The sequence below is a fragment of the Neomonachus schauinslandi genome, chromosome X (assembly GCF_002201575.2).
Source record: "Neomonachus schauinslandi chromosome X, ASM220157v2, whole genome shotgun sequence".
Lineage (NCBI taxonomy): Eukaryota > Metazoa > Chordata > Mammalia > Carnivora > Phocidae > Neomonachus > Neomonachus schauinslandi.
In genome coordinates this window covers 57073515-57095177 of record NC_058419.1, presented here as the reverse complement: position 1 = coordinate 57095177, position 21663 = coordinate 57073515, and the positions used below count along the sequence as shown (strand labels likewise).

Below are 21663 nucleotides of genomic sequence, written 5' to 3'. Positions count from 1 at the left end.
GACAGAGAGCATGAGAGGGAGGAGGGTCAGAGGGAGAAGCAGGCTCCCCGCCGAGCAGGGAGCCCGATGCGGGACTCGATCCCGGGACTCCAGGATCATGACCTGAGCCGAAGGCAGTCGCTTAACCAACTGAGCCACCCAGGCGCCCACCACAATGTTATCTTGTCCATGTACCCTTTGAAGTTGGTTTCTTAGAGAAGTAATGATTGCCTCCCAAAGAGAGTAAACTCTCCTATATAAAGGCATAAGTAGATAACCTGGTAAACTCAATATCATCACATAATGTGTTTATATGTCATAAATTACTAACTTGTGTATATTCAATATAAAACCTTCAAATGTTAACACATAGCAGCGCTTTCTATTTCCCAACATTTTCTCTGTTCCAACCACAGTGGATTTCACTGTCCTGGGCACACATCATGTTATTCCTGTCTCTATTCTTTACTCACATTTTTCACTCCTTGGAATATGCTCTCTCCTTCTTGTTGTGTATCCAAATCTTACCCACACTTTGAACACCATCTCAAGATTTAATACCACCATGAAAACTGAAAGTATACCAGCCGACAAGCTAATTCAACGTAGCTCTCTGTGCTCCATTATATTAAATTGTTTTCATATTATTTTACATGTGTAAATCTTGTTCTCTCAGAATCCTCTCCCTACGCTGAAGAAATAAACTTTAGAGTAAAGAATGAGTAGCACCTGTGTGGCTCAAGTCAGTTAAGCATCTGACTCTTGGTTTTGGCTCAAGTCATGATCTCAGGGTCATGAGATGGAGCCCCCTCATTGGGCTCCATGCTCAGTACAGAGTCTGCTTAAGATTCTTTCCCTCTCCCTCTTCCCCTCCCCCAATCTCGCTCTCTAAAATAAATAAATAAATAAATAAATAAATAATAAAATCTTTTAAAAATAATGAGTTATATTTTTTTTAGTCTCCAAAACATTTATTTAGGGAATTAAAAATGCATAAAATTAAATGAAATAACTTTCAGGAACAATATTTCATTCCATTTAGGCCATGAAATTTTTAAGAAAAAAGTTGTTTGGAAATTTGTCACATCATTTGAGGGTGAATTAATAGCAGAATGTCAAGTTTGCTAAACCAAAATTTTAAGGGAATGAAAAACTTCAAAATATACAACATTCACAATAAACATATTCAGCCCAAACATAATGAGGTATATAGAGAATATGAAGAAAATAAAGGGTTAGAGTGACTGCCCAAACTTCTAAACAAGATTTTACAAGAATTCTTTAGGAAAGAATTCCTTTTAGATTTGTGTTAATGACACTAAAAATTGAGACAAAAATCTGGTTGAAATAATTGTTAGATTACATTTTTAGTAGTTGAACTCAGAAGGTATATGAAATTTGCAAAAACTGTGAATCCCAAGCAAAAATTCTTTTTAGAAAACATGCTTCTAAAAAACTTTTCCATGAATTATAATCTGCAGGGCACAAAACAGTAAGTGATATTATTAAATATGCTACTTCCGCATCTTGTACATCAGACATTTGGACAGAAATATTTTTAAGTATGACAGCAGAGTAAATTGATGAATTTAACGGTTTCTAATTTACTTGTGTACTTTGCTGGGTCTTCAGCAAACAATACAATGTATCTGATTGGAAAAATACTAGGACAAAAAGTCCTTTTTTTTTTTAAGATTTTATTTATTTATTTGAGAGAGAGAGAATGAGAGAGAACACATGAGAGGGGATAGGGTCAGAGGGCAAAGCAGACTCCCTGCCGAGCAGGGAGCCTGATGGGGGACTCAATCCAGGGACTCCAGGATCATGACCTGAGCCAAAGGCAGTCGCTTAACCAACTGAGCCACCCAGGTGCCCCCAAAAAGTCCATTTTTAACAAGTGCTATAGAACTGTTGTTGACAAAGGAACAAACACAATGAAGGCCATGAGTAAGTCAGAAATTGCAAGCATGTTCTATTAGTTGTGTGCATAGAAAGTAAACATAGCTAAACATAATTCAGAGAATACCTGGCTCTAAGTGGGGATATAGTAGGCTGGCAGATCATCCTTCAGCCAAAGACAAATTTTATGGCATATAAGAGAGTTTAAAACTATTTTATCAGGATATTCAAGCAAAACATGATAGCACTCAAACATGTTAAAAAGGCTGACTGAACACATGAAAATAGTTTATTTGCAAAAAGCTGCTAAAGAAATCACCATGTATGCCAAGAGTGCAAGTATTTTTTACATGATACCTGCTGTAAAGATCCTATCGTTCTACTCCAGAAAAGATGTTAAATTATTGTGCATGTGATATAAGCTTAGATGCAGATGAAAATTCAGAGGTAATTTTGTTATCTGGAAAACCAAACACATTGCTCCACTGTCACATTTTAAACCCAAGGTTTAAAAGTGACAGATTTTTCTTAAGTGATAGTAAAATAGCAAATAAAGAAAATATCAGAATGTTTTAGTTTGTGGGACTGTTTTTATAAATTATAACTACTGATCCAATCTTCAATCCAGAAACTGAAGAGGAGCGTGCTCTTTCAGTTACTATCAAAGAGAAAAGTTTAATAACTTACTGTAAGACCATCAGTGGTACCCTATCTTACAGCTAGGTAAAAACATGTTTTTCTTCATCAGTCTTACTTGAGAGAAAACATCTATTTAGTACTGCAAAATGTAGTATAGTAACCACAAAAGCAAGTTAGGCACAGACTGAAGTTATTGTTTCTATGTTATAATAATATTGAAGGTGTAATAATAATTTATGATTTTAAAAAAATCAAGATTTATTCTTATTTCTTAGAAGTTAATTCTATGATGAGAATACTTATCTTAGATCTTGACTGAATAGTGATTTTAACAACTGCCATTAAGCAGTTAACCAAAATGTGTATTTGCTGCATTCTAAACTCCACAGGAAAGCTATATTGAGAAAGTTTGTTTTCCTAGTAGCCAAATATTTCCAATATGAAAAGAAATTAAAATCAAGTTACAAATAAATAGCAATTTTAATAACAAAGATTAACATTTATCACTTTTGAGACTGGCAATAATTTATAAATCATAATAATCCATACAAGGAAATGGATAAGGTTATGATAAGATGGCCATTCTCATATGATGCCGATACTTTTTAAAAGGCAATTTAATGGTCCATACTGAGTATCTGTATCAAATGTTATAGAGTTTGGAACTAGTAATTTCTAGGAGTCTACTCTACACATACCTCAGAGTTGTAGACAAAAATGTACAAGATTATTATGTTTGCATTATTTACAGAAGCAAAAATAAATGAACAAAAGAACAATGGTTAAATCTATGATGAAATATTAAGTGCCTATAAAAAATTATGTTTTGAAAAGTGTGTGCATATGTTTATATATAAAGGTTAGAATGACTTCATTAATAAACTAATCACATTACCTTTTGGTGATGGAATTGTGTTGTTTTTCTTATAGTTTATTTTTTAAAATTTAATTTTATCTTATTATGTTATGTTAGTCACCATACATCATTAGTTTTTTTTTATTATGTTATGTTAATCACCATACATTACATCATTAGTTTTTGATGTAGTGTTCCATGATTCACTATTTGCGTATAACACCCAGTGCTCCATGCAGTACGTGCCCTCTTTAATACCCATCACCAGGCTAACCCATCCCCCAACCCCCTCCCCTCTAGAACCCTCAGTTTTCATTAGTTTTTGATGTAGTGATCCATGATTCATTGTTTTAATATAACTCCCAGTGCTCCATGCAGTATGTGCCCTCCTTAATACCCATCACCGGGCTAACCCGTCCCCCTCCCCTTCCCCTCTAAAACCCTCAGTTTGTTTCTCAGAGTCTATAGTCTCTCATGATTCATCTCCCCCTCCGATTCCCCCCCCTTCATTTTTCCCTTCCTTCTCCTAATGTCCTCCATGCTATTCCTTATGTTCCACAAATAAATGAAACCATATGACAATTGAGTTTCTCTGCTTGACTTATTTCACTTAGCATAATCTCCCCCAGTCCCATCCATGGTGATGTAAAAGTTGGGTATTCAACCTTTCTGATGGCTGAGTCATATTCCATTGTATATATGGACCACATCTTCTTTATCCATTCATCTGTTGAAGGGCATCTCGGCTCTTTCCACAGTTTGGCTATTGTGGACATTGCTGCTAGGAACATTGGGGTGCATATGGCCCTTCTTTTCACTACATCTGTGTCTTTGGGGTAAATACCCAGGAGTGCAATTGCTGGGTCATAAGGTAGCTCTATTTTTAATTTTTTGAGGCACCTCCACACTGTTTTCCAAAGTGGCTGTACCAACTTGCATTCCTACCAACAGTGTGAGAGGGTTCCCCTTTCTCCACAACCTCTCCAACATTTGTTGTTTCTTCCCCTGTCCACTTTTGCCATTCTAACTGGTGTAAGGTGGTATCTCAATGTGGTTTTGATTTGAATTTCCCTGATAGCTAATGATGATGAACATTTTTTCATGTGTCTGTTAGCCATTTGATGTCTTCTTTGGAGAAGTGTCTGTTCATGTCTTATGCCCATTCTTTGACTTGATTATTTGCTTTTTGGATGTTGAGTTTGAGAAGTTCTTTATTGATTTTGGAAATCAGCGCTTTGTCTGTAGTGTCATTTGCAAATATCTTCTCCCATTCTGTGGGTTGCCTCTTTGTTTTGTTGGCTGTTTCCTTTGCTGTGCAGAAGCTTTTTATCTTGCTGAAGTCCCAAAAGTTCATTTTTGCTTTTGTTTCACTAGCCTTTGGTGATGTATCTTGAAAGAAGTGGCCAATGTCGAAGAGGTTACTGCCTACATTCTCCTCTAGGATTTTAATGGATTCCTGTCTCACATTGAGGTCTTTCATCCATTTTGAGTTTATCTTTGTGTATGGTGTTAGAGAATGGTCAAGTTTCATTCTTCTGTATATAGCTGTCCAATTTTCCCAGCACCATTTATTGAAGAGACCGTCTTTTTTTCATTGCATATTTTTTCTGATTTGTCGAAGATTATTTGACCATAGAGTTGAGGGTCCATATCTGGGGCCTCTATTCTGTTCCACTGGTCTATAGTTTATGCTTATGTGTATAGTTCCAAATTTTTCACAAAGAACATGTATAGATATAACTCACTTCAATGAACAGAGAAATAAAGTGAGGATTGTGAATGACAGTAAGTCTATCTCCTGCTTTGTGTCCACTTCTATTCACAAAACTGTAAAGATGATGATAGGTGGAACTACTGGTTTTCACATTAGAAGTTATTTACCCCAAAGATACAAATGTAGGGATCCAAAGGGGTACGTGCACCCTGATGTTTATAGAAGCAATGTCCACAATAGCCAAACTCTGGAAAGAGCCAAGATGTCCAACGACAGACGAATGGATAAAGAAGATGTGGTATATATATACAATGGAATATTATGCAGCCATCAAAAGGAATGAAATCTTGCCATTTGCAACAACGTGGATGGAGCTGGAGGGTGTTATGCTGAGTGAAATAAGTCAATCAGAGAAAGACATGTATCATTTGACCTCACTGATATGAGGAATTCTTAATCTCAGGAAACAAACTGAGGGTTCCTGGAGTGGGGGGTGGGGTGGGAGGGATGGGGTGACTGGGTGATAGACACTGGGGAGTGTATGTGCTATGGGGAGTGCTGTGAATTGTGCAAGACTGTTGAATCACAGATCTGTACCTCTGAAACAAATAATACATTATATGTTAAAAAAAAAAAGAAGAAGATAGCAGGAGGGGAAGATGAAGGGCGGGAAATCGGAGGGGGGAGATGAACCATGAAAGACGATGGACTCTGAAAAACAAACTGAGGGTTCTAGAGGGGAGGGGGGTGGGAGGATGGGTTAGCCTGGTGATGGGTATTGAGGAGGGCACGTTCTGCATGGAGCACTGGGTGTTATACACAAACAATGAATCATGGAACACTACATCAAAAACTAATGATGCAATGTATGGTGATTAACATAACATAATTAAAAAATAAAATAAAATAAAATAAAATGTAAGCTTCCTCATTAAGACTCAATCTCAGCTTGCCAGCATTCACTACCTTTCTTTTCATTTCGGGATACTTTAAATATAAAGGTTCTGAGAACCAGGAGCCCGGAGTCAGAAACTGCAGCTCAGACAGTGAAGGCCCCTGAGCCCGTGGCCCACCAGCTTTCCAACAGCCTTTTATGCGCCTGAGGGGCAACCATCGCTGAGCTCCTGTCACTCTGACTCATACTTTTTTATATATCCCATAGTATTTAGCACAATACTGGTTGAACACCCTATTAGTTAGTTGCTCAGTAAATACTTGTTGATTGAAAGAAGTCATCTACCTACCTGGTTAGAGGTGATCCTAAATGCTAGCTGATTCTGGAAAGATTTTTTTTTACAGGTTTCTCAAAAAGCCAAAAAGAGCATAGATAGCACTTCCTCAAGAATGCCATTGTGATCCCTTACATTCTCTTCCTAAATGTAGGTTAAGTCTTATTGCAGCAACTAAACTGAATTCCTTGCAGAGTTAGAGACTGACATTTGAGTTTTACCTAGATTTCTAGATCTTGGCAGTCAGCTCCTTAGTGGTAGACCCCTCTCAGGAAATGAAGATCAAAATTAAGTAACTCTTTATTCAAAATAATCAAAAGAATACTTTTGATTTCAAGTTTTACACATGCATTTCTCCTGTATGAAGCATCTATATATTTACCAAACTGGGAGTGGCTTAAAAACATGGTTTCCGATATGATTTTAAAACTCAAGGTTAACTGGATATGGGGAAAATCTAGCTGTCATGTCAGTGTCATTCTATGATCTTAAGGTTGTTTCATTGCTGTAGCTGACCAGATAGATAACCCCTCCCTGCCTTACCTCTCTATGTGTGTCCCTTCCAAAACTGTAACTTTCCCAAGTAGAAGAGGGTATTTTGTTAGCCAATGAATTCAAGTGCTGAGCTCCCATTAGAATCTTCAAACAACTAATTTGATATGTTTAGTATTTTGCATATTTTTCTCTTAGCTTCTTATAATCCCCTGTGAAATATAATGCTGTGAAAATCATTTTTTCCTTCCAATGTGATTCAACTGGGAGAGTAATTTCATGATTTCAAACTGTCTTAAAATATATCTTTCTTATTTTTGCACAAATATTCTTCTGTCATTGCACCGCACACTAGTAGACCTTTTAGGTACATAATTCTTTGCCTACATGAATCTTGAGTGCCATTAGTAAAACTTCTGATCATGTGATTTCTATGTGGTGGATTTAGGCACCCAAATAAAGAATCACAGAGTCCAGGGTAAGTAATGATTTATATCAACATTTTATCTGTGTTTATAGCTATAAAGAGGTGCTAAAAGTTACCAAAGGAAAGTGATTTTATTTTGAGAAATAATATGTATTCTTTACTATGTGCCAGACATTGTGCTATGAACTCTACATAAATATTAAATGAGGTAATGCTTTCTTAAAACCACTACATAATATTGCCTCCCCAGATGACCTTTATATTTGTCTTTGCAGCTACTTTGGAATTATACTCTCCCTAACTGCATTATTTTGGAGTTTAGTTAGGCTAGGACTTGAAACAGTAAGAATTTGATTTTATTAGTGTGAAACTATGCAAAATATGTCTGAATTTTGGTAATAAATTTTAATCAGCTAGAGAAAAGGTAAGAGTATTAGACTTGAAGAAGGGGTTTTTTTGGCAAAAGAGATGTCAAGATGGAAACACAGGAAGCAAAATATCACTCCTTTGTGTGTATATTTCTTCTCAGTTTTGTACAGTCTACAGTTTACATTAATATTTGAGTAATAGTAAAAACCAAAACCCCAGTTGGGTTCAAAATTTGGAGGGAGAGGACCGACAGAAGTCAGATTCTCAGATACTGTTAAGTCTTTTACAGGACTATGCTTAACAATAAGTTGAAATTTCCTAACCATAAACTGTGATGTGCTAGTTAGAAATATTTTCTATTACTAAATCACAGGTCCTTGGATCTCCTTAGCGTTATTGGAACTGTTTTAATGTATGTTGTGACATATCTTTTAGAGTTGGCTCAAATCTATGTTCTCATTGCTTTGAAAAGGCCAAGATAAGGGGCCTCCCAAGAAAACATGAATATTCTGGGTCAGAATAATGGTAGTTCTAGTGACAAATATTGAATTGATAGGATACTTGAGATATAAGTATAGCCATAACTACTCATCTGCCTGATGAATGAGAGCTGTCTTAAATGTCAATCTTAGATAATAGCTTTAGTTTTTCACATATAAATAGGGCAGGAATACAAGCTATGCTGAAGAATAGTTGTTCCCAGGTACACAACATGTGATATTTCCCCCCCAAAATTGCAAAAATCATTAAAGATTCTTTAGCATGCATCAATCAAGTACCTTCAATCAGATCATTATTTGACTATAATAATGGTGGACAGTCCAACTTCTTGTGTCTGATTTCAGGTAAAAAAACAAAAAACAAAAAACCTTTGATTAGAATTTCTGCACAAACCCAAGGCAAGGCAACAATAGTTAGGAGTGAAACCAGAGGCAAATTAGTGTTCATTTTTCAGAAAATCTGTAGAAAGTACTTTATAAAGGGAAACAATGGGCCTCACCTTACTCCTACCTTGGAAGTTTTTGTCCCGGTTCCAGTTTGGGGTTTTGTTTATTATTTGTAGTCTATGATATTCCGGGAGTGGAATTTTCTTGCTAGCATCTACATTATATAAATTTTGATAATTCAAAAATGATACTTTTGACCATATTTACAAAGTTCAGTGGTAGTGATTATAGAGCCCCTGCAGATAGTAGACATATAATGGATTTCAGCTGAGCCATCTATATTTTCTTGCCTGGTGCCTCTCAAGCTTAATGACACACATTTGTGAGAATGCTGCTCAGAAGTAGGGATAGTTTGTGATCAAGGCATAAATCACAATGCAGTAGTACAGGGTATTGGCTTAATTAAATTTATTTCCAATGGGTAACTGGCTTAAGTGTGTACATTTTTCACTTATTTAGAAGGGTTACTTAGCAGATTATAAAGTGCTTTAAATGTCATGTTATATAAAAGTGGTTATACATAAATGTCTAACCCTCCAAAAGGTCATGAACACCTTAAGTAACAAGGTCTGCTGTGTTTAGACCTTACTGAGTAGTAACATTTTGCTACATGATAATGGAAAACATCAATATGAATAAAAGGTTGCAATGTATAGATTATTATCCTGCAAAGCTCATAATGATATAGTGACATTTATAGATAAATAATGTTACTGCTTCATTAATTTTGCTTTGACTTGAGACATTTAATAGCTGTCAGACTAATTGAAGCCATAGTTAATCCTGGTGAAATTAAATGTATTTTAGGTACATCATTTGGCTAATAAGGTAAAAAACATAATTGGTCTCTTCCTATGTTGGACCACAAGAAGAAATCCTAGAAGGATAAAAAGTGTCAGAATTTTAGGTTCTGAAAATACTCCTATTTAATCTCCACAGATATTTTAATAAGCAAATTTGCATTATACAGTACCTGATACGTAGAGTTTTCAAAAAATGTTAACACTGAATTGAATGTATTATACAACAATCACAATTCTAAATGAAGACTTTACTCATAACAACAGTTCTGTACTTGAAATAAAAGCCTAATAAAATTTTCTGTGTGAGTAAACCTAGGCAGCAAAATGTTGCAATGAGAAAGAATGGAAATTGAAGCCAAAAGTAGAGCTCCCACTTCAAAGTTGGAGGTTAAGTATATTGCTTACCTCAACTTCAACTGTAAAATATAGGTAATTTAGTACCTACTTTATAGAATTACTGGAGATATCACATTTTTTTGGCAAATTGTCAAACCATCATACAAATTAATGGTTTTATTTAACTTAAGGCAAATGGACAATTGGCTATTGGAATAGTGATAGAAGTAGAAGACACTTGTAAATTTTCTACAAAACTCTCAGCTGCCTGAGAGTAGAGACACTGTCTTTATATCTTTCTTTAATTCCACCATCTAGCATAGTACCTGAATATAGTAGATGCTACGTAAACCTTTGTTGCAAGTAAGTAGTAAGAAAGTTGTTTGTAATAAAGGATGAAATTGGGGCTAAATATTAAGGATGATAGATGGAAAAGCAGTAGCTGGAAGAGGTGCTTTAATAAAGCACACTGAACATGGACTTTAGTGAAACCTAATCAAGGTTGTCCTTGCTCCTTTTTGGTGTGTGTGTATACATTTTGACATTATGTTATAAAATAAGATGATTTTTTCACTCCTAACCAAGTGAAAAAAAAGTAGGTGGTTTGGATTATCATTTTATAATGAATACAGGTGATTGAATTTATAACATTTTGTGAAAGCTTACATTATTCTTTCTGACTAGAAAATAAAATGTTTAATATTTTCCTATAATACAAGTGACTATCAAGAATTCATGAAGCTTTTTCTCACAGACAATGGAAACTTTGTCACTAATCAGGTTTCCACGCCCCTCTTTTTTTCCCTATTGTTTCAAGGAAGCTCAGAGTGATGTTTTTAGCCCAGCTTTACTAATAACATGGAACTCTGAGGCCTGCATGTCTCTGTACTCTCTTTTCCTTCTGGTTGTATTGCTCCATTATATTTACACTGTCCCTGACATCTTTTTCTATTATATTACCTCTTATTTGTTCTCTTAAGCTACTTGAAATTCTTTTTTCCCCTTTTTGTAATGAAGTAGGATATATACCAAAGAAATTAATTTTAAATGAATGTGTATTTTTTAATACATAACTTCTCAGTAACATCTTTGTTGCTGTCTTTTACTCCTTTCCATTTCTCTGTCATTTCTATATCCTGACATTCTTTAGTATATAATTTATTCAAGAAATGGAACCACATCTTTATGTAAGGTAAGCCATTGGAGGAACTTACTACACATATGCAGTAACTCTTTTAATTAATTTATCTTATATTCTAACTTTTCTTTCTTAAACCAAAGGCTAAAATCTATACCCCCAAGCCACATGCAGGACTTAAAAGATCTCAGTGGCATTATTCTTTTCATTCATTCAGTACACATTTATTGAAAATTTACTAAGCACTGTCCTAAGTTACACTTCTAAGTGCTACTGGAAAATATACATAAGATACTATCTTCTCTTTCAAGGGCTTTATGGTCTTTTAGAAGAGCTAAGATATGTACCTAAACAACTTTAATGTAGGGAATAGATTGACCAATTAGTAAGGGCTATAAAGAGAGTCACAGATCAAATACTAAGGGAGATATAAGAAGGAGACCTAACTTTCAGCTATATGATGGAGGTTAGACATAGGAAGAATCTTCAGACTATGACAACTGATTAGGTTTGGAGTGGCAAAGGAGAGGGAAAGTAAAAATAACGTTAAATTCTAACCCTTGTGATTAGGGTAGTGGAAATATTAATATGAATAGAGGACATAGAATGAAAAACTCTTTTTTTTTTAAATATTTTATTTATTTATTTGAGACAGAGAGAATGAGAGAGAGAGAGCACATGAGAGGGGGGAGGGTCAGAGGCAGAAGCAGGCTCCCTGCCGAGCAGGGAGCCGGATGCCGGACTCGATCCCGGGACTCCAGGATGATGACCTGAGCCGAAGACAGTTGCTTAACCAACTGAGTCACCCAGGCGCCCAAGAATGAAAAACTCTTATGGAGTCAGTTGGAGGTGACTGTGGAACAGCCAAGTAGAAATGTTAACTAGTCCATTAAAATGATGAATTAAAGCTCAGGAAGAAAGTTTTGGGAATTGTCCATGTAAAGATAATCATGTGCAGATGTCCATATAAATGTTGCAGAAGTCAAGATTTTATATCATATAGTCAAGGGAGAGGGGGAAGAGAAAGGAGAAGGAAACCATGGATGGGTCCTTGGGGAAGATCACCTGACGAAAGAATGAAGAGGAGCCAAAGAACAAGCATTAGAAGCAGCAATACAGTATAACGGGAGGAAAAAATATTAAGAATAGAATGGATCAACAATGTCACATGTTGTATAACTGGAATAAGATAAGAACAAAAAAAGGAAATGGAATTTGCAACGTGGAGGTCAATAAAAGCAATTTTAGGAGCATGTTGAAACTAGAATCTGCTTTTCAAAGTGTTAAGGAATGTGTGGGTACTGAGAAAATGGCCATAGTGAGCATGCTTTCCTCCTTCAGGAATTTTGCAGGTTGAAGGGAATGAAAATATAAGTCAGCAGGATAGTAGGGTTACTAAGGGAGTCACTTTAAAAACAAGGTTAAATTCTTAATTCTTGAAAATCAAAAGAATCAGAAGTTTGCTGAAAATGCAGAGAAAATTTTCAGTGAAGTGGGGCATTGAAGGAGTTTTCATAGTGAACTCAAATTGTGGTCCCTGGACCAATACTATTAGGATAATCAGGGAACTTGGAAATGCAAATAATCCAGACCCAGCAATCGCTATTTAAACAAGCCCTCTAACTGATTCTGGTGCACAATAAAATTTGAGTTCCACTGGCCATTCTCAGTAGAAGGTAAAACCACCCGCAGAGAGGGAGAAAACATCAGTGGAACCCAGAATATGAGGAGGGAAGGAAAGATAAGGATTAGATATTGATGACTGTGGTAGTAAGTCAATTCGAATGAATTAAAAGGAATGTCTAGCAACAGAGGGGGTCCAGCAAGATAGAAACAATCTGTTCTAGACTAAATTGGCCTAGCTTGTGGGACTTTCTCTAGCTCACAAAGAAGTCAAAATCTAGGGGCAGAGAAAGTGAATGGTAGCCTACCCAAAGTAAGGGATCAGCAAAATGACGACAGTAATCAGAGAAGACAACACAAATTTTAAGGGTTTCTAGCAAAAGCATTGTTTAATTGGATAACAGTGGAGTCCAGCCTGGCTTGGAACTGAAGGCTGGAGAGCTTGATGAGGGTGAAGTTCAGTAGGAATGAGGGAGTAGGAGATGAAGTAAGAAAGTCATGATAAGAAAAACAGACATTAAACAGTTTCAAGTGATGAGGTTCAAGGAGTAGCCAAAGTCTGTGAGGGCTGAAGATGTAGTGGAAATGAAGGAATTGAGGGTGATAAAGAACCATGAGGATAGAGTGTGGGGAATATCACTGATACGAGTGATGACGTTCTCTTAGATGATTCCAGGGCAGGAGTCAGCGGGAAGTGGAGAGAAGATTGTAAACCTACCAATGAAACAGTCAAAATATGGAGAGAGTAACTAGGTCAATAGATAGTGACAATTCAAGCCAAAACATGCTATATGTGGTTTGCAGGGTTTTAGAGAGAGGAGATGGTTGATCAAAAAAACAGCAACAACAACAACAAAAAAACCAAACCATCTGAGTGTATAAAATTGTGTTGAGAAAAGAATTAGCAATAGATATATAAAAAACAAAACAAATGAAAAAATTAGGGAATTATTAACACCAGCAAAAAAATAGTTGTATTAATAAAAGAAACAAAATAGTACACAAATTGCTTCAGCAGTAAATAATATTTTCATAGCATTAATAATATAAACACTGAATACTGGTTTAGCCAAAAAATGGAGATTTAACTATATTGAGATGATGGAAGGGATGGAAACAGATGGATGGGGGATTAATAGAACTAAAACCTTATGTACTTGGAATTATCAACAGATAATATTCAACATTGATACATCAAGAAATAGCATAAGAATTTGCATACTATTTAGCTGTATGGAGGTAAATCCCAGAAGAAAAAGCTGAATTGAAAATAGTTGCCTCTGGGGAATGGGTGTGCATGAAAAGGGTTGGGATAATGAATTACTAAAATATGCCTTTTAGTACTATTTGAATTTTTAAGCTATATACATGCATTACTTTGATTTAAAAGAATAAAAACTGTTTTTTGAAAGTAACAATTTTTGTTTGCCACAAAACAGAGTTTAAAAAGACACCAGTGCAGGAAGTAGCAGGAGACAGATAAGGGTGGATTTTGGAAAAGATGGACCCAGAACAGATATGGATCAAATTTTTGGAAGGGATAAGCATGGGATAGAGGTTTGCACAAAATAATTCCTCATTTTCAACAATGGGGATGGAGAAGGCAAGAAATATGAAGAGGGACTTTTTTTTTTTTATTCTTATGTTAATCCCCATACATTACATCATTAGTTTTAGATGAAGTGTTCCATGATTCATTGTTTGTGCATAACACCCAGTGCTCCATGCAGAATGTGCCCTCCTCAATACCCACCACCAGGCTAACCCATCCTCCCACCCCCCTCCCCTCTAGAACCCTGTTTGCTTTTCAGAGTCCATCGTCTCTCATGGTTCGTCTACCCCTCCGATTTCCCCCGCTTCATTCTTCCCCTCCCGCTACCTTCTTCTTTGAAGAGGGACTTTAACCACATTTTAATGAGAGAGGAAGCAGACAGAACTGCTGAGTTTATTAAGCGAACCAGACCAGAGATTCCATCATTAGTGAATGACTTATGTTAAATAAACTTTGTAGTAAGTTTCCTGTATACTTGCCAGAAAAAGCACCTGACACTAAGATCTGTGCTGTCTTGATGTTGACAAATATTTAATTTTCAAATGATGAGAGAAAAGCATCACAAGTTGGACTATTTTCATTTGCAATAGCATTATCCAAGTGAACAGGACTATTGCTTTTACAACTTCCCATGACTCAAAAAGATTTCTTGGCAGCTTCAAGCCAAGTGGAAAAGAGTTGCACATATAATATACGTAGTTAGTTTAGTTTTTCTTATAAACACCACCTGTATGACAAATGGTAAAATGAGTTCAGCTGAGCTTTTCCTTGTCATTAGCATATGTAAAATTATCTGTTTCTTGCTAATGTCAGGGAAATAACCACAATGCATTATTTTTAATGTCCCCAGGGAAGGAAATGTGATTGCAAAAAAAAAAAAATGTAATTGCTGATGTTTTGAATTTGAAGCCAAAATGATGATGTTTCATGGAAAACATACATAAATTAGTTTTATAAAAATATTTTGAAGCCAGGATTTTGGATACTTGATTTTTAAAAATATTTTAATGACTTTTGCTTGGTGGAAAGAATTTTAAAGATGATTTAGTTTCATTTAAAAATACCATTACATGGGCACTGGGTGTTATATGTAAGTGATGAATCACTAAATTCTACTCCTGAAACTAATATTACACTATATGTTAACTACCTGAATTTAAATAAAAACTTGAAACAAACAAAAATCATCTTAAAAATGTAAAAAAATTAAAAAACAAAAATATCATTACAATGAGAACAAATTTCTTCTATTGATGTTTTGAAGGATTTGGAGCCTGGGGTTGGAAAACAAAGAAGGCACAGAATCGAACATTTATTTGAGCATCTACTATGTACTTGGCTCTAAGCTGAGTACTTTACATATTTTATTTATTTAACACAATAGATGGGGAAACTGAGATTCAGTTAAGTCAATTACTTCAGTCTAGTTAGGTCAGTTACCTAAGATCATGCAACTGAGCAGAATCAGCTTTTATAAACCGAAATAATTGAATTGAAAGTCTATGCTCTTTTCACCTTATTTTTTTTAAGATTTATTTATTTATTTTAGAAAGAGAGAGAGAGCACAGTGGGGAGGGGCAGAGGGAGAGGGAGAGAGAAACTCAAGCAGACTCCATGCTTAGCACAGAGCCCAACACAGGGTTGATCCCACAACCCTGAGATTATGACCTGAGCCGAATCCAAGAGTTGGGTGCTTAACTGACTGCGCCATCCAGGCGCCCCTCACCTTATGTTTTGCTTTTTTTTTTTTTTTACATATTCACCTCCATGTTTATTGCAGCATTACTTACAATAACAAAGATACAGAAATAAGCTAAGTGTCCACTGATGGATGAATGGACAAGGAAGATGTGGTACATACACACAATGACACATTATTCAGCCATAAAAAGAGAACAACATCTTGGCATTTGCGACAAGACAGATGGACCTTGAGGGCAAAATGCTAGTTGAAGTAAGTCAGAGAAAGGCAAATACCATATGATCACATTCATATATGGAATCTAAAATAACAAAACCCAAAAAGCCAAGTTCATAAATAGAGTAAAGAGATTGCTGGAGATGTAGGGGTGAAGGTGAGTGAAATAGGTGAAAGGGTCAAAAAGTACAGACTTTCAATCATAAAATAAATGAGTCCCAGGGATGTAATATACAGCATGGTGACTACAGTTAATAATACTATATTACATATGTGCAAGTTACTAAGAGAATAGATCTTAAAAATTCTCATCACTAGAAAGAAGTTAAGCAAACTATGGAAAGTGACAGATGTTAATGAGACTTACTGTAGTGATTATTTCACAATATATATAACTATCAAATTGTTATGTTTCACACCTGAAATATAATGTTATATGTCAATTACACCCCAATTTAAAAAACTACAATGGGCACTGTGCTTTTTTCCCTTCAATTTATTTTAATTAATTAATTAACTTTAAGTTTTTATTTAAATTCTAGTTAGTTAACATATAACGTACATATAGCATATTGGTTTCAGGAGTAGAACGTAGTATATAACTTAGTATATATAGAGCTTACATATAACACCCAGTGCTCATTAAAACATGTGCTCTTCTTAATACCCATCACCCACTTGCCCATCCCCCACCCACCTCCCCTCCAGCAACCCTCAGTTTGTTCTCTATAGTTAAGAGTCTTTTATGGTTTGCCTCCCTCTCTCTTTTTACCCCTCCCCCAATGTTCACCTGTTTTGTTTCTTAAATTCCACATATGAGTGAAATCATATCACATTTGTCTTTCTCTGACTGACTCATCTTGCCTAGCATAATAAACTCTAGTTCTATCCATGTCACCACAAATGGCAAGATCTCATTCTTTATATATATATTATATATATGTATGTATATATAAACCACATCCCCCCTATCCACCCATCAGTCAATAGAGGTTTGAGCTCTTTCCATAATTTGGCTATTATTGATAATGCTGCCATAAACATCAGGGGCATGTGCCCCTTCAAATCAGTATTTTGGTATCCTTTGGGTAAATATCTAGCAGTGCAATTGCTGGGTCATAGGGTAGCACTATTTTTCACCTTTAGAGGAACCTCCATACTGTTTTCTAGAGTGGCTGCACCAGCTTGCATTCCCACCAACAGTGTAAGAGGGTTCCCCTTTCTCCAGATCCTCACCAACATCTGTTGTTTCCTGTGTTGTTAATTTTAGCTGTTCTGATGGGTGTGAAGTGGTATCTCATTGTGGTTTTAATTTATATTTCCCTGATGATGAATGATGTTGAGCATCTTTTTATGTCTCTTAATCAACTGGATGTCTTTGGAAAAATGTCTGTTCATGTCTTATGCCCATTTTTTAAATTGGATTATTTGTTTTTTGGTTGTTGCATTATATCAGTTCTTTATAGATTTTGGATACTAACCCTTTATCAGAAATATCACTTGCAAATATTTTCTCCCATTTTGTAGGTTGCCTTTTAGTTTGTTGATTGTTTCCTTCACTGTGCAGAAGTTTTTCATCTTGATGAAATCCCAATAGTTAATTTTTGTTTTTGTTTCCCTTACTTCAGGAGATGTGTCTACTAAGAAGTTGCTTTGCCCGATGTCAGAGAGGTTGCTGCCTATGTTCTCCTCTAGGGTTTTGATGGTTTCCTGTCTCACATTTAATCCTTTCATCCATTTTGAATTTACTGTTGTGTATGGTGTAAGAAAGTGGTCCAGTTTCATTCTTCTGCATGTGGCTGTCCAGGTTTCCCAACACCATTTGTTGAACATACTGTCTTTCTTCCATTGAATATTCTTCCCTGCTTTGTCAAAGATTAGTTGACCATATAGTTGTGGGTTAATTTCTGGGTTTTCTATTCTGTTCCATTGATTTATGTGTTTTTGTGCTAGTACCATACTGTCTTGATGATTACAGTTTGTAATAGAGCTTGAAGTCCGAAATTGTGATGCTTCCTGCATTGCTTTTCTTTTTCATTGCTTTGCCTATTCAGAGTCTTTTGTGGTTCCATAAAAAGTTTAGGATTGGTTGCTCTAGCTGTGTGAAAAATGCTGTTGGTATTTTAATAGGGAATGCATTAAATGTGTAGATTGCTTTGGGCAAAGTATAGACATTTTAACAATATTTGTTCTTCCAACCCATGAGCATGGAATGTTTTTCCTTTTCTTTGTGTCATCTTCAATTTACTTCATAACTGTTCTAAATTTTTCAGAGTACAGATCTTTTACCTTTTTGGTTAGGTTTATTTGTTTTAACCTTATTATGCTACCTTCAAATTACAATTTAACTCTAAAAATAAACTAAAAATGGGCCAACCTTTAGTTTTAAGAGAACCTGACTTATATCTGCTCTATAGCTCTTTAAAGAGACTCTCTTCCACCCATGTGGAAGAGATATTTAAATACCAAGGAGTATTTAAATACTCAGTATTTATTTTTTTTTAAAGATTTTATTTATTTATTTATTTGAGAGAGAGAGAATGAGAGACAGAGAGCACGAGAGGGAAGAGGATCAGAGGGAGAAGCAGACTCCCCGCCGAGCAGGGAGCCCGATGTGGGACTCGATCCTGGGACTCCAGGACCATGACCTGAGCTGAAGGCAGTCGCTTAACCAACTGAGCCACCCAGGCGCCCAATACTCAGTATTTAAATGCTCAGTCGGTTAAGCATCTACCTTGGGCTCAGGTCATGATCCCAGGATCCTGGGATCGAGACCTTCGTCAGGCTCCCTGGCCCACAGGAGTCTGCTTCTCCCTCTGCCACTCCTCCCCCTTGTTCTCTCAATCTCTCTCTCTCTCTCAAATAAATAAATAAAATCTTTAAAAAAATAAATATCAAGGAGTCTAGTTGGGAGAACTCATTTTCTTCCCTCCTTTATGTATGGGATCTGCACAACCAGATTACCCCATCCTCAGTCTGACCAGGAGTGAATCCTGTGTAATCCATATAAGTGGAATTACTAGCTCTACACTTCCCAGGGCACTATCCTGTTTTCAGCAGAAAACCCAGAAAAATTTAATCTATACAAAAACCCTCCAATATTTAACAAAGCTACATCAGAATCTCAAACTGAAGCATAAATATAAAATAAAAAATAATATATTAGTTATTCAACTCTTCCCATTTTCAAAATACACAATATCTAGTCCAGTCAAATATACTATTAGTTGTACTAAGCTAGTGAAAGAATATCATAGCATCACCATTGCCACTGGACAAGATTCTTAATCCTGTGATATTATTTCCATCTCTGATAAATGTCCTTCATTCCATTCTTACTGTTATTATTCTAGCTTAAGTTTTACACTTGAAATAGCTTCTAAGAATCTCTGAAAATCTTCTCTGTGGATTTTTTTTTTATGTTGCAGACTTTATAGTTTATAAAGCACTTTCAACATATGTTTTTATTTAGACTTTATATCAATTCTGTGAGGTAGACATTACTACCTAAATTTTATGGATGAGGATGTTTCTGAGAGATTTAGTATTAATTAAAAATACATAGCTTGAAAGGTACAGAACCTGGGACTGGAACCCAGTTCTTCTTTCTCTGAAGCTGGTCCACTTTCTGTTATGTCACCAGTACCCCTCCTCTGGCAGGCTCTTAGTCCAGTGCTCTATTTATGTTTACACTATTGATAAAGGACTCCCTACATCTCTCTGTCTTGGCTTTTCCACATGCTAGCTGTGCAAACTTTTGCAAGTAACTTATGAGTGATAAATCTCTATTTTATGATGAGGAAACCAGAGCAAAGAATTAGACTAAACTGTATGAAATCATTGCTATTTGACCAACATTGACCTACAAAAATGACAATTTCAAATGATTTAACTTAATAAAATATTTTTAATCATTATTACCAATCCATTTAATGTAAGAAGTTCAACACCATCTGTACCATGTTTTAGAGTAATCCAGATGACAATATTTCCATACGTGAAATTCAAAGAAAATATAATTTTAGTTTTTTTTAGGGTGGAAAAATATGGATCTTAAATCTTTTATGGTTATTTTTGACCAATATGGCCAAAGTACATATTTCAAAGTTTCAGTCCTTAGAAATAATCTTATGCATATTTACTATAAAACAATCAAAATTCTTATGTGTGCAGGCTCCTTCTTTATTTTTTCTTATTCTTTTCCTTCTATCTTTTAGTAAGAGCTGCCTATGAAAGAGGTCAATTTGAGCAAGTTATTCCTTACTGGGAAAAAAGACCTGAAAAAATACAAATGGTGATTGATTCCCCACTGTTTCAGTTATTGTTGTTAGTTTTACCAAGATACAAGAAAATATTTTTTTCCTTTAACACTTGTATAACAGTTGTTTCCAAAATTCCAGTCTTCAGAATATGTTAGTCACTGATGATTGTATCCCAAGGGATTTCTCCTTAGCAACCAAGTTTTAGTTTCTATTTTGTTGATGTAATATACAGTAAAATGTATGCATTTTCTGACTTGCGTTAATATAGCATATTTTCATAGAATACATATAGGAAGTAATTGCCAGTTTGTGAAATGTGACCATTTTAATCCTTAGCTAATATCCTTTCCAATTCATTGTCCATTTAAATACCATGCCTCATGAAAATATTTAATGTTGCACAACCATTGAACCCTTTTAGAACTGAGGATCAGCTAGAAATTAGGTATTCATTAATCAGTTTATAACTTCCCTCATAGATTTAATGCATTAATAGACCTGAATTATTTTGTCTTCTGACAGGAAATAGAAAATTTTGTTTTAAAAATGCCACAAACAAAACACAAATACCTCAATATTTTGTTGAAAATTCAATGTGGGTGCCTATACAGTGGTGTGAGAAGGGTTTAAGAGTGTTATTTCAGTTTTATAAGGAATCAGCCAATTGATCTTACCTGATCATGCATATGGCTTGATCCCCCATGGCACAGTTCTTTTCCAGTGTTTGTAGAAATCGAATCACTTCCTGTGATGGTTTCGATTTGTTGGCTAGAATGGGATTGTTGACAGTGTGGAGAGTGGATGATCTGGGGCTGTTGGACAATGTGATGATGACATTGGACCTGTGGATAGCATTCCTAAAACACACATACATGTCAAAATAGCCTGTGAGAATAAAAATTACTAATTGAGAAAAGCCCAATGAATGCATTTTTAAAAGTTTAATGCATTCTTTCACAAGGTAATTCAATCCCTAAAATTTGTAGTTTTAATATATGATATATTATTTTTTTTTCAAATTATTTCATCGGGAGAAATTGTATTGAATTCTATTTTTGTTTGATCAGGTGGCTGTGACCATCCAAATACTTACCTAAATTGGCCAGAGAATTGCATGTTCTGATTAAATTAATATTCCAGTTATACTTAACAGTAAAACTATAATGAATATTAATATTAATTACTCTTTGATGATTCAACGAGCACTTCAGCATCGAATTTTATAATAATACTATCATACTGAAGATGTAGATGGATATAAAAATAGAAAATAATATAATGCAGTGATTTTCAATATCAGGAAGCATATTAGAATCACAGTGGGGGCAGACAAAATTCTTATGCTTATGAAAATCAAGCACAAATTAAAAGATTGGAAAACAGTAACTAAAGATTCAGATCTAGAAAACGGGGATTCTAACTGATTCTACCACTTACTCTGTGATCTTGGGGAACTATGCAATCTTTATGAGCCTCAGTT

The 21663-nt window shown here is 35.3% G+C and overlaps 1 protein-coding gene across 2 annotated transcripts in view; it reads right to left on the bottom strand.

Annotated features, from left to right (window-relative positions):
- POF1B (POF1B actin binding protein) overlaps window positions 1–21663 on the bottom strand; it is a 112698-nt gene that overhangs the window by 46217 nt on the left and 44818 nt on the right. For both annotated transcript variants that reach the window (XM_021679196.2, XM_021679117.1), the window contains exon 6: window positions 20858–21040. In XM_021679196.2, coding sequence (XP_021534871.1) covers window positions 20858–21040 — 183 coding nt within the window. The remainder of the gene's footprint in view (window positions 1–20857; window positions 21041–21663) is intronic.